The sequence below is a fragment of the Lepisma saccharinum genome, chromosome 5 (assembly GCF_977018435.1).
Source record: "Lepisma saccharinum chromosome 5, izLepSacc3.1, whole genome shotgun sequence".
Lineage (NCBI taxonomy): Eukaryota > Metazoa > Arthropoda > Insecta > Zygentoma > Lepismatidae > Lepisma > Lepisma saccharinum.
The window spans coordinates 19,605,015-19,618,730 of record NC_139233.1 but is presented as its reverse complement, the minus strand read 5'-3'; the positions used below and the strand labels follow the sequence as shown (position 1 = coordinate 19,618,730).

At 36.0% G+C, this 13,716-nt stretch overlaps 1 protein-coding gene across 4 annotated transcripts in view; it reads left to right on the top strand.

Annotated features, from left to right (window-relative positions):
* Positions 1-972: 972 nt before the first annotated feature.
* LOC145987693 (coiled-coil domain-containing protein 102A) overlaps positions 973-13,716 on the top strand; it is a 44,221-nt gene continuing 31,477 nt past the window's right edge. The window contains exons 1-2 of one of the 4 annotated variants that reach the window (XM_083122244.1): positions 973-1,438; positions 6,126-6,252. In XM_083122244.1, coding sequence (XP_082978370.1) covers positions 6,145-6,252 — 108 coding nt within the window. In that variant the 5' untranslated portion in view covers positions 973-1,438; positions 6,126-6,144. The remainder of the gene's footprint in view (positions 1,439-6,125; positions 6,253-13,716) is intronic. The other 3 variants (XM_083122243.1, XM_083122242.1, XM_083122245.1) reach the window with 3 other exon arrangements.

Below are 13,716 nucleotides of genomic sequence, written 5' to 3'. Positions count from 1 at the left end.
TGCGCATTCGCCTAGCGTGTCCCATAAGTCTGTAAAATAACTGGTTTCACCAGATTCACGAGCCCAGTTATTTTCGTTGAATGCGTTCGTTTCGTTAAGACTTTCGGAACGCACCCATTGCAATTCGGCAAGGAAATTATGAAGAATGCACGAGTCTGCTCACTTTCTTTCTCGAGAGATAAATATTATATTGGCATGAACGTAAAATTTTAAATTGTACATTATAAACAAAACTTTTTTCTTTTTCGAAAAGTCATGAAGCGTCATACCACGGGCGTGGTCTTACCCAATGCATCCATGTATTATGTATGTATGAAATTTGGAGAAGGTGCAAGTCGAGCGAAGATGAAAATAGTTTGAGAACGAATTAATGTCAAATGTAACCAGAAAATGAAAATGGATATGCTAATGTTACTCTTTCTCAGTACGTCCTTTTTTTTTTTTTAGTGAGGATAGCCTGGTCATGAAATCGTGAATATTAGCGAGAAAGAACTGCAACGATATGTTCTGAATTTTCCCCTATATAGCATGATGAAATCACGATAAAACAAAGACCGAGTCTGCTGCCACGTGCATCTTTTTTGAGGTTCGAGCAGAAAAAGAACGTGGCAGCAGACACTACCAACATTTTTTTTACCATACCAGCCATGACAACAAGCTGCTGATTCGTACAGTGGGTTCCATGAGTATTTCCGTGCAAATTGTCCATGACTATTTTCATTAATTTTTTCTTTTACATCCTATGTGATTTTAAGCGATGGATTTTTATGTATGCTGGTACAGAAGTTGTCAACAGCTTGTTTTGAATTTTCTTTTAATTCTTGAAGTTTATATTGGGTCAAATAAAGTTCACGAACATGGTGATGTACAATTTGCACGGTAATGCTGAATGTAAACAAAGATTTATCCTACATAGAGCGGCCATATTGGAAGCGACACTAGCGCTCAGGTGGTAATTTTAATAGCGAATTGCTCGACATATTACTACGTATTTCATAGGTGTTTTTTTTTAAGGAATGGATTTTTACGCGTCCAAAAATGGACGTGATACTGCACGGAACAATTTGCTTGTTAATATTTATGCATCCCACTGTACTAGACAATGAAGAACAATACACTGTGCCGTGATTGTCAAGTGAAGAACAAAAACGAAAAAGAAGAATGGACAACTTGCAAGAAGTTTACGTACGTAAAAATAGAAGAAAATTGTGTGATTCTTTTTATATGCATATAAGATTTTAAATTACCTTGCGGACACGTATTTTAGTGTTATGTATATTAAGTAATGCGCTTGCACAGAAACGAACTTATTGTGAGTATTGTTATATACAAGATTGTCGGTGTGTTCATTGCGTACTGAAGGGCAATGCCCATCAAATTATTTGTCCAACTTTTTCCAAAATGGAAAGGCGCAAAGCAGGCACAAGTTCATAGGAAGGTAAATATATCTACTTGCCATGGTTTCTTTACCATATACACAAACCATATATACCCCGTGTTAATGTATTTTTTGTTGCATGTAAAATCTTATCAAGATGGTCGGATATTTACGAGATTTTTGATTTACTGCAATTAGAGGACAATTTGCATTGATCCTAATTAACCCTTCGATAGTCGAATTCATTAAAATTTCGGTAACCACCGAACGTCTCTAATTCCCTTATTTTCGTATTTTTCACATTGATACTTACATATTCTGCATTCGTAAGGATTCTTCTATGGTAAAAATTTACTATCCTTCGGACACCTCTAATTTTTTCGTTTCGTCAATTTTTGACATTTGTACTTACGTATCTGCTTAGCGGAACATTCCTGAAAGTGTATCGACGTTGTTTTGATGAAATTTTAACTATGTTTCCTAACCTAACAGAACTAACCTAACCACGCACCAGTGGTTCGTGGGGCTAGCGCCAATGGTTCGCAATTATTTCCAATTTCTAGATACTGATACTAACACGACACCAAATTTTAACTATGTTTCCTAACCTAACAGAACTAACCTATCCACGCGCCAATGGTTCGTGGGCTAGCTATTCTCCGTCGGAGAATTAATTTTCAACAAACAACATGAATTTCAGCTATGAAACATTCCCACATCACACAAAACACCTACCCGATGTTCGACAATGCTACAGGAACTTATTACAGTAAGTAGTTTCTTCTGTAAAAATAAATAAATGTGTCCGAAGGATAGTAAACTAGTACCGTTGCACCCTTCTTAATAGAAATATACCTACTTTCGTGTTACTGATTTTGTATTTTTTCCAGGTTCGAAAACTTCACGAACCATCCACGGATAGACCCACGAACCATTCATAAATAGCCCCACGAACCATCTACGGCAAGGTTAGGTTAGGTTCTGTTAGGTTAGGAAACATAGTTAAATTTGTTTTTCAAAATTATAATTTTTTTCTGGTTCGAAAACCCCACGAACCATTCATAAATAGCCCCAGAAACCATTCACGGATAGCCCCACGAACCATGCACGGCAAGGTTAGGTTAGGTTCTGTTAGGTTAGGAAACATAGTCAAATTTGTTTTTCAAAATTAGATTTTATTTTCGGGTTCGAAAACCCCACGAACCATGCACGGATAGCCCCACGAACCATTCATAAGTAGCCCCACAAACCATTCACGGATAGCCCCACGAACCATTCATAAATAGCCACACGAACCATTCATAAATAGCCCCATGAACCATTGATGGATAGCCCCACGAACCATTCATAAATAGCCCCACGAACCATTCATAAATACCCCCACGAACCATTCATAAATAGCCTTAGAGATACTGGGCGAAAGGGGGGGGGGGGGGTTATAACCCCCATCAACCTCACATTGAGCACGCCACTGATTCTGTGCACGTCATGTTGTCGCAAGTTCGTAATCAGAAATGATGAACAGTAACTCACGTTTATTTACGTTCTAGAACTGTTACACAGTTACAAAAACGCGAATTTGGAAACACTGACCGGTTGTTACGTCATGAAACACTCGCAAATATTTGGTTCACGTAGTAGATGGACATCAAGGGAACAGCTTTCGTGTATCGGAGTCGAAGATTAAATGATTTACCGCCAAAATATTTCAACGAGGTGAAAACAAACTTCCAAGACCTTCCTAAAGTATAAATAAAGCCATTTCGGTAAGTACTTTCTCCTGTAAAATTGAAGAAATACATTTTGGGGATACGAAAATTTTACCGAAAGAATTTATTTTTAACGAATTCTCTAACTTGTCTTTTTCATATTGGCATCATCACTTTTAACATCACATGTTACCATTTAAAGAAAAAATAAATTTCGAAGTAGCATGAAATAATTTGAATGGTTTTGAGGAGGAGGGTCTCCTCGATGGTGCAGTGGTTGCGTTGTCACCTTGTAATTTAAGGATCCCGGGTTCGATTCACGGTGGAGGCACATAGTTGTTCGGATCCCACTTTAACCCACTATCGGTTGCGGGTGACTTCCGCGGTCACTTTAAATTTTAATGAAGTGCAATTTTAACAGTTTTTAAAATATTGGGTAAATGTCTGTTATATCGGAGACACATTTCTTCATTTTTACAGAAGAAACTACTTACGGGAATGAGTTTCTGTAGCATTTTGAAAGTTCGTGGAGGTATTTTCTCACCGTAGAATGCTGCACAACAAGAAATAAGCACTTTTGATATAATAAACTTGCATTTTGTGCAAAGCGACAACATTATGCCTTTGTTTCCATTATGTACCTGCTGATGGCGCAAGTGTTGAAAGTCTGTCAATGTTTTGTGATGACATAATGAACACGAAAGTAGGTATTTTTCGGTTAAGTAGGTTGGAAACACTGCATACCCACACCTGATCGACAAAACACAAGCATGACGCACAATGATCCACAGCTATGCACGCCATATTGTATGTTCCGCAACGGAAGAATGGAACCAAAAGAATTACTCGTAATCTGAAAAATCGAAGTTATTTTCATGTAAAAAGCATAATGGCACCTTCAACTATGTTCCACAATACACAATTGGTAAGTACAAACCATCCGAAATACAAAATGTGTGTCTCCGATATAACAGACATTTACCAAATATTGTCCTGTTGTGCTCTCTAGTTGAGTTTTTAGTTTTTCACGAGCGACCTGATCACATTTTTATGAGATGACGTAAACGGCATTATTAGAGATACCATTGTTGTGGAAGTAGTGTTGTGAGTGAGAGTGCAGAGACCACACACAACCTATTACGTTATATATTTTTTATTTACATTTCTGCATCATTTAGTCAATAGGTCTATCCTGTTTGTAGTGATTTTTCGTACTTATATTTTCTTGTGTTAATAGAAAATTCGAAAAGTGTTGCAGTGACTTTATATCATATCAGATTTCTGGAGATCAGATGGAACTACCTCAGAGGAACATGTGCTTTTTGTTAACGCGAGACTTGTTGGCTTCAACGATGTATACTACGGTGTTTGAAAACAAATAAACGTTTTGAAAAAAAATGTAATGCATAAGAAGGATTATAATAAACAGATCATTACAAGTACAAAAATAAATAAAATACAGTGAAATATGCCTGAAAAGCAACTGTTAGCGCCAGGCTAACCTGTAGGTCCAGTCTCGATTAGCCATACTGTGCATAAAGTGGACTTAAAACATCAACTCAATCAATCAAAGTTTTGATGAGGAAGGTAGTGGTATATGTAGCTGAAATACAGACTGTTGTATAACATAGGTTTTCCTTAATTTAAAACTAAGGCTACACTATTTTCAGAGCGAGAAACCAGGACTTTTTGTCAACTTGCCAAACTTACCAACAAAAAGAAATTTATAATGCCGAATCTGAGAGTAGAATAGGGCAAATGAGATCACATCTCTGGGTCAAATGACCTTGTTCTACTCTCCACTTCCAATCAATTTTTTAAGTTTGTCTTTCACTATTGAATATGCTGTGTAATATAAACTGTAACTATAAAGTTTTGAAATTAATAAATTGTATCAGATTTGCAAAGTAGAAATTTAGTTCACTAGTTTCTCTGATCAAAATGAGAATTATTTTACTGCTACATGTCAGCAGCAATTCTTATGACAAAAAAATGGAGCTTGTCTTGTAACAGAAAAATCTGAACATTTTCAGTCAGAAAAAAACAGTGTGCCCAAGGATTAAAAATAAAGCTTCATTGAAAAGAAAAATGTAATGTTCCTAGTCTACAGTATAAAGGTAAAAGGTAAAGTGTTCCCCTGTGCTTAGCACCACGCCATGAATGCATATAGGGGGTGTGGGGGTAATGCCCCACACTTTCTTGATCCGGTCGTCAGTGGGGGTGATGTGATCAGCATCACACCCCTGACTGCCTTTAACCCCCAGGGTTTCCCCCAGGTACCCATGTCATTCGATGCTAGGTGGGCGCCGGGCCCACTTCCAATGTTAGATAAGTTCCCGGATTTAACCGGCCGGGGATCGAACCCGGGACCTTTAGCATGGTAGTCAGATGCGTTACTGACTGAACCACTGTGGCCATTAGTCTACGGTATGTAGTTTTGATTTAGATTTTTATGTTCTTCAGCTGTAATTATGCAAAACATATGCATTGTTAATTATGCATGAGGAAAAATACAAACAGTTGATTGCCCAGGATCATTTAGATGCTGGGAGAAAATCGTGGTAGTGTGTGTATCTTCCTTCCATAGAACTCCCCCATGTCAGTGGTAGATCAGAAAATCTTGTGGCCCAAGTTTCTTTTGTTTTATTGCGATATAATCATGCTATGAATGCAATTTTTACATGGTTCGATTTTGATTTACGTCTGTTAACACATACTGTGGAGTTTTAGTGATTACTTAAGATTTTGTTCAATATATGCTTTCGTGGTTAGCTTAGGCAGGTCAGGTTTGGTTCTCTCAGCATTAATATAAAGTTCCTAAATGGTTCCGATTTACTTGCACATTCATTTCCACTATTCTATGTGTAAGCAGTCTCACAATAATTTAAAACATCCCCAAGTGGTCTGGAAATGTATTTTCAAAATGCATTTGAAAGCCTGGAAATTTAAGGGAATTTAATTTGACAGAATGAATGTGAACTTTGTTCAGTGTATGAGCTATCAGAAGATATTTCTAATGAAGATATTTCTGTCATTAGGTGATGTGAATGTGCCAATATGGCTCAGGCAAATTCCAGCGGCACTTCCTCACGGCGACACACAAGAGACCATGACACAGCCTCTCTGTCATCTAGTAGGTACGATACAGAATGGGAAGCAAAGGAGGTAAGACTTCAATAGATTTAATTTCTTTAGCATGAAGATGACTAGTGATCACCCATGCCCCTCCAGGATTCTCATTGACTCAGAACTTCTGTAATTGTGCCCTATTAATGAACCCTGAGGATCAATTTTCTTAATTTCCAATAACCTGAAACAAATCCTGTACTTTTTCAATATTTCTTTTGATGTTAACCAAGAGGCCCCAGGGTGAATTCCTCTTGGGAGATAAATTTCAATTAATTGAATTGTACTCTAAAGTGGACTGAAAACCAGTGTTTACTTGGTCCTCAGTTTTCCATGTTTGCAATTTGTGTTAACATATTTTAATAATAATATACATTTTTTTACAATTTAGAATAACATTTACTATAGGAACAATGTTTAATCAATTAATAGCCAGTCCTGGGTTCAAATTGTATAATACACACAAAAAACCAGGGGTAGAAAAACTTTATAAAAAAATTCAGGCACCAGTCTCTTTTTCTCAGGAGCCAGTCTAAGAAAACCATGAATCCAACTAACATAAAGCTACACATTTTGAAATATGATCTTAAAACATTTAATTTATTAATAAAACAAGACTGGATAAAAATTATGATTTTTATTTAAAAAATAATTTTTGTTGATTTTTTTTAATTAAATCTATTTTTTTAAAAAAAACATGCTTAAAATTGCTTGCATGGTTTTTGGCACCATGCACATAGATATATGTTTTTGTAGAAAGGCTTTTTCAGTAAATGTCCCTGTAAAATATTTGAACAGTTTGATTAAAGCAAATAAAAACATACATTTTTCTGTTTCTGACTAGTATGGAAATGTTTGTTGAGTTTGTTAATGAAACTAATAATAATTTCAGTAACTTTTCTTCCAGTGAAAATAAAACATTCTGGATGTACTCTATAATTGTAACTTAAAATATTAACTTAAATAATTTTATAGTCTCTGTACCTGAATTTTGGAGATTTTTTTTAATGATAGTTTTGTATATTTTTCTGCACAAAATGTTTGCTATTCTTACCCATAAAATTATTGAATTTTAAATCAAGAGAAATTCTGTGTTTACATTTTCTTTCGTATGAGTTTCACACCATCATTACGTATATTTTATTTCCTTTATTTTCCTATCCTAGAACCTAATAATCACCATTAAATGATTATGAGAGTAATGTACTTTCACCAAAAGTGTTTCTGATATCTACAAGATCCTTATGTACATTATTCTGTAAATTATTTATTTAGAGTGATTTAAATCCGTGATTTAAAATTGCAAGTTCGTGATTTAAATTAAAAACATATACAACTGAATTTGAAAATTTAAGTGTCAGGTTAAAATTTTCAGGTGCCATGATGACCAGGCACCCTATATTTTTCTACCCCTGCACAATGTACATGTATTTGTTATATGATTTGAATTCTATCCATGTCTGTAAGCACACACTGTGTTAAGAAATACATAATTTAGATTTCATAGTGACATTAAACTTTTAAGTTCTTAAAGGTTCAAGAATATTCTTGAAAGTAATCCTTACAGGTATACAGTGCAGAGCTGTTAGTTCATGACGACTTCAAATTGCAATATGGTAGTGGGAAACAGAAACAGGTTGGTGCCGTTGGTAAAAATATTGTGTGGAAATAACTTGCGTGATATAGAAATGCTAACATCATTTTGAAAATGAGGTGAAATGCATGGACTGCTATGCAATAATTATTTAAACAATATATGTAAAGGAACATGTAGATCGTGTACTTCTAATATTTCTAAAATGAGGTGTGATATCTTGTTTATTACCTCTTAGTAAATGTAGATGGACAAGTATGAATCAAGGACTAAAATGACTGATGAATTACAGTTTGTAGCTAGTGTGTGGCATTAACATGTAACTGAAAAAAATTGCTGTTGACCCCCCCCCCCCAACTTAGAAACTAAAACTTAATGGCATTTTTTCTCTTAATTTTTTGTTGTTCTCATTCACGAAGAAAATATTTGATAACTATTTTGACCCTTTACGAAAATTTCTTCCGGTGTTACATGTAAACAGATTCAATGTGAAGGACTGTAATATTCATCAAAATTTATAGAATTATAATGTCAGTGGTAAAGCGTGTAACCCATATTTATAACCTTTGATTTCTTCCCTAGATAATGAATAAATCTCCAATGAATATAGTGAGAGACATTTGAATATAAACATTATCTGCCAAACGCATGAAAAAGTCACTGTGTGAGTAATGATACATTGCCCGCCAACTTTCTCCATGGCATTATTGTTAGTTTAACGAGCAAGAAAGTCAGTCCAATTTTAGAAAGGTCTTTAGATGGTTTTGTGTACGAGGGTAAATCAAGAAGTAAGTTGCACCCTCCTCTATAAAACAAACAAAACACATTAAAAAGAAAAAAAATATTGGGCAAGAACATATGAACATCTAACTTTTTCGACATAATCACCAAGGTATTCCAAGCACTTTTCGTATCGTGTGAGCAGTGTTTAAATTCGTTGTGTGTAAAAATGTTATCCAGTTTCTTTCAAGCACTTCGACACTGCTTCCTGCACTTCCTCCTCTGACACAAAATGCTCACCCCCCTAGGTCTTGTTTGAGAGGATGGCAGTCACAGGGTTCAGTTCACTTGCAATCTCTAATTTTCACGCGGCAGATGCAAGAATGAATGCATTCACATGCTCCACATCGTCGATACTGTTTACAATTGCAGGCTGCCCAACATGTGGTTTGTCTTTCACATTCGTTCTTCCCTCTTCAAACATCTGGCACCATTTCCCGATCATGGGACGTGACATTGCATTCTCACCATACAACTCGACAATTTGGCGATGGATTTTATGCCTTTGTGGCCACAAAAATTAGATGACTGAGCACAACTCAATGTTGGATGCCACCTCAATATGACATGCCATACTCCGACAGTGACTACTTGCACACTAAACCAGCTGCAGCATGGCTGCTTCGGGTGTGGGGAGAAAACATTCCGGACAGTTTTGTCACCAAGCATGATTATTGCATCTCTTTTAGTACAGGGACATAGCTTGGGTGTAAGTTACTTTTTGATTTTTCATTGTGTTTGATATCTTGGCAAGTATTTATTTCATTTTATTATGATATTAAAGTAAGGAGGGGAAAAATGGCACAAAATCTAAAATAGAAGTTTAATCGATCTTCCTTCTAATATTCAATCCTATAAAAGTAGCCAATAACTGGTGAAACACATGCTCAAAGAAAGCATCTAATAAAGAAATTTCATTGCACAGTGGTTCGGATCCGATTTTAAACTGTAAGACAAGTCCTTATTAACCTGTCTGTGAACTTAACTCAAATGTCATGTTTCTTCTGCCAGCCTGCATGGAAAGTGTTAGCAAAAGCATGTTACAAAGTAAGGGCTCGTAGGCTTGTATCCAAGGCATGACATGGATGCCATATTGTGTTTGTTTATATATTTTATCAATTCACTATTGGAACTAATTGCCACAATTTTCTAGAGAGGTAAAAGAAGTGATGCAAATAACCCAAAATAAAATACAAATTGCATTGGAACCTCGATGTTACGTTCATGAAATTTTCATTATCCCACATTATACATTTAATTTTCTTGGATGCTATTGCAGCAAACTATAAAATGCTTCCAACATTTTAAGTTTCTCCATCCATTGTGATTTCCCGAAAAACATAAAAGGGTAATTCCATGTCAAATCAACCAAGAAAAAATAAATTTTGGAATTTGATGTCATGGATTTTACTAATTTTTGGTATACATGTTTCTTATAAATATGGAGAAACTAGTACTCACTTTATCCACAAAACTGTTTTTTCTACTTTGTTCTATTAATTTCAGTGGCCACTGCCACCATCCTCGTTGGAACTTGCTGTACTGTACTTGGCGTGTGTCTTGTTTGTAGTTCTCCGGCCGCCGCTAGGTGCGTTGTTGTTAACTGTATGTCTGCGACCGTGTCGTCTGCTGCTATTTCCCGGTGTTAACTGTTGTACTAGGGGAATCCAGGTGTGGTGTGCCTGTCCTCTATCGATGTTCAGCTCGTGCGGGAAGTGCATTATGGCATGCGTTTCTTTGATTTTGGTGTCTATGAGTGTGTGGGCATTGTGTTTGACTTGTACCTTTTGAATTTTATGGCTATGGTATTTGATGTGTTTGGCAAGACCAGTACTGGGTTGGAATTTTTTCCGTTAGGTGCTGTTGGATTCTTTCATTGACAGATCTGATGGATCTGACAATGTAATGTGCCTTTCACTCACACACTCCATCGTATACACCTGAGTTATCAAAGGGGGAGAGGAAGTACCATTTGTGTTTGTTTTGTTTATCTGCTATTTTGGCATTTGGTTTGTGCCAAAATAGCTGAAAAACTAAACAAATACAAATGGTACTTCTTCCAAATATTCTTCATTTGTCCATGAAAGAAAGTTATTGATGTAATGTTCTCATTTCCCCACTCAAATAGCTGGAGTGATCTCATAGTTGGTTTGAAAGAGGATTCTGGAGACTATCTGTGCCTGTCAGCCTCTTTACTGTCCCTCCAACACCATCGCACACACCCTTACCATGTGCTGTTGCATAAAAATGCCACTCAGCCGCAATGCCATTGAAATCTCTATGACAGTTGCACAAATTTGCAATGTTTTTTGCGGTTCTTATTAGAGTTGCAATCAGTAATCCATTCAACCTTTTGAACTGAAGCACGACAACAAGCTAAACATGTTACTTGAATGTTGCTCGGGCTATACTGTTTTCTCAGTGGCATGCATCGTGACGCTTCGGTCTGTTATTCTTGCATGCACGGTGAATGTTTTGCTTTATACTGAAGGAGACTGTGTCGCTTGTCATCTGTGACTTCAGTCTGAAAGCTCCTTCATTGGCATCCATCATGTAACCTCAGTCTTGTTTGTGCATGTGTGGTGGATGTTTGCTTAGACTGAAGAGGCCCTTGCCTCTTCAATGTGACACCCCCCACTGTCATGTGTTGCTTCGTTCTGAATGTTCTCTATACTTAACAAGAGTTTTAGCTACTTCTTCAGAGATTAAGATCTAATTTATCCTGTAAATCACAAGAGAACAAATTGCAAGTACTGTTGATGGAAAGAGGCTGGCTTTTTGATAGAAGGTTCGTTTTATAATCTTGAATGACCCTCTGGAGTGGAATAAAGTAATGCTGTTGCCTTGTAATAAGAAGAGGTCTGAGGTTGAATTCTCTGTGGAGGCAGAGTGCTTCGGATCTCATTTCAAACTTTGGGTCCAGTCCACATATCTTTAATAGATTATTTTTTGCCATTTGCGCCATCTTATTTGCTTCTACTTCAGTTTTAGTGCCAGTGTTTTTGAACCGCTGGGTCGCACTCAGTGTTTGACGACTAATTTTTTTATTTAATTTTATATTTGACAGCAAGTCTATACATAATTGAACTGTGATTATGCCATACTTGATATATTAATATTAATTAAGGTTGCATATTAATTTTCATATCAACTTTAAAGATCAGAAATGTATTTATGAGTGAAATTGTTGGGATCAGGACCTTGACTTATAAGAAATAAATTTACTGGGCTGTGGTCTCACAAAGGTTGAGAACCACTGCAACAAGCAGCCTCTAGTTGTTCTGTCACTAGGTTTAGCCGCCATTTAACCAAATTGTACATGTTGTACTGGAAAGCCAGAATACAAATATATATTTTACTGAACACAAAATTTAATGTAAAGAGATTTGATACTAATTTTTCAAAAGTTAGAGCAGTATTTCCTTTTTTGCTTCATGTACATGTTCGTATAACAAAATACAAACATTGAAAATCATATCATACTACATAGATATATTTAATAAGCCTACCAAAATATGAAGATAACACTTGAAAAGAACCGCCCATTCAAAATAGCCAGCTTTCTTGAAAACACTGTTTATATCTAAAGTCGTTTTCATGTTCAGAAGACACAACGGCGCTTATGGAGAAACCGCACAGTGTTGCCAATACAGCGCTAGCTCATGTCGCCGGGAAATGATGACCTTCCTTCACAATGAACGTGTTACATATTTTGTATATATAATGATAATTATATGTAATTATTAATATTATACTGTGAACGTTACAGTTACCCTTTTTATTATGATCCATTGCGATCACTACACACGCTAGTGTAATGCACGAATATGACACTTCAGAAATCACTTAAAAAAGTAAAAATCACTGAGAGCTCACACAACTGAAAACACTTTTTCGGGAGAGGGAAAAAGTCTAAACAGACCAAAGTAGATTTCTCACTCAAGTAAGGGGAACCTGGCACATGGGTTAAATTCAAGTTGCAACCCAAACAAACAAATGAGTTATGGCCCACGTGAACTGATAAGACGTGAATGACTCAAGCAAGGCATGTCATATTTCTATCTTGAAGCCCCATATTTTGTCACGTGTTGGAAAGCCTTTCAAAGGTTAATATGGTGTCTATGAATTTATGTGTACGTTGGAAACTGAAAGGTGATCTTCATTTCAGTATTAATGTCGACAGTAATGTAAACGAAAACAACGTGTATTTGCGACAGCACTAATGTTGCTCACAACAACAGCAGCATTGGAAATAAATGTCAATTATTAAATTTAAGTAATTTCAATTCTATTATGACAAACTGCATGAAGTTCATATTTTTACTGAATGGAAATACAATAACAACTCGAAAACTTGGTGGTGATAGCCGGAATGCTGCGGTGAGTCAGCTCAAGATGGCCAGACAACGTCTCCTTACTTCGCGTGCGGTTCGGGTTAAAAAGAAACTCCAAATGGAAGTAATATTTCTGGGAACCTTTGAGTGGTTATAAAAAATAATTTCATTATTTTCTCCACAACTTTGTCGCTGGTAGTTTTTACTTGTAATTACAGAACAAAAAATGGCCAGCGACGACATTTTCTACTGCACGAATATAAAAAATCTCCACATACTTTATTTGAATATTTTTTAATGCAAATATGCTTTAAAGTATTGATAAATTCTGAGTACCACCATCACCTATGACAATTAGAAAACAGTGTCAATTTTTTTAATAATGAATGGTTCAATTTTACAGCATGTTTCAACGTTAGGAATGAAAACAATGTAAAAATTGTGTTTTCACGGAAAATTTGAGTTTTTAATTTATCTAAAATTATGTAAGCAAGTTACCAGTTTTTTATGTTCACCATCGTATTCTCTACAAAATTTCCTGCAAAACTGCAGGTACCGATTTTACTTAAGCTAAATTTGTAAAGCCAGAAATTTTGCAACAGCGCGCTCGTATTTCCCATAAGAAAAGCATTGCCCATAAGAGCCCATTGTGTCTTCTGAACGTGAAAACGACTCTAGCTATGAATTTCATATTGTAAATTGTATTTTATATTTAGAAATGAGTGTCTATTTTACAGTAGGGAGATAAACGAAAACCATGGAACAGGAAAAATACTGGCAACTCCTGTATTTTTA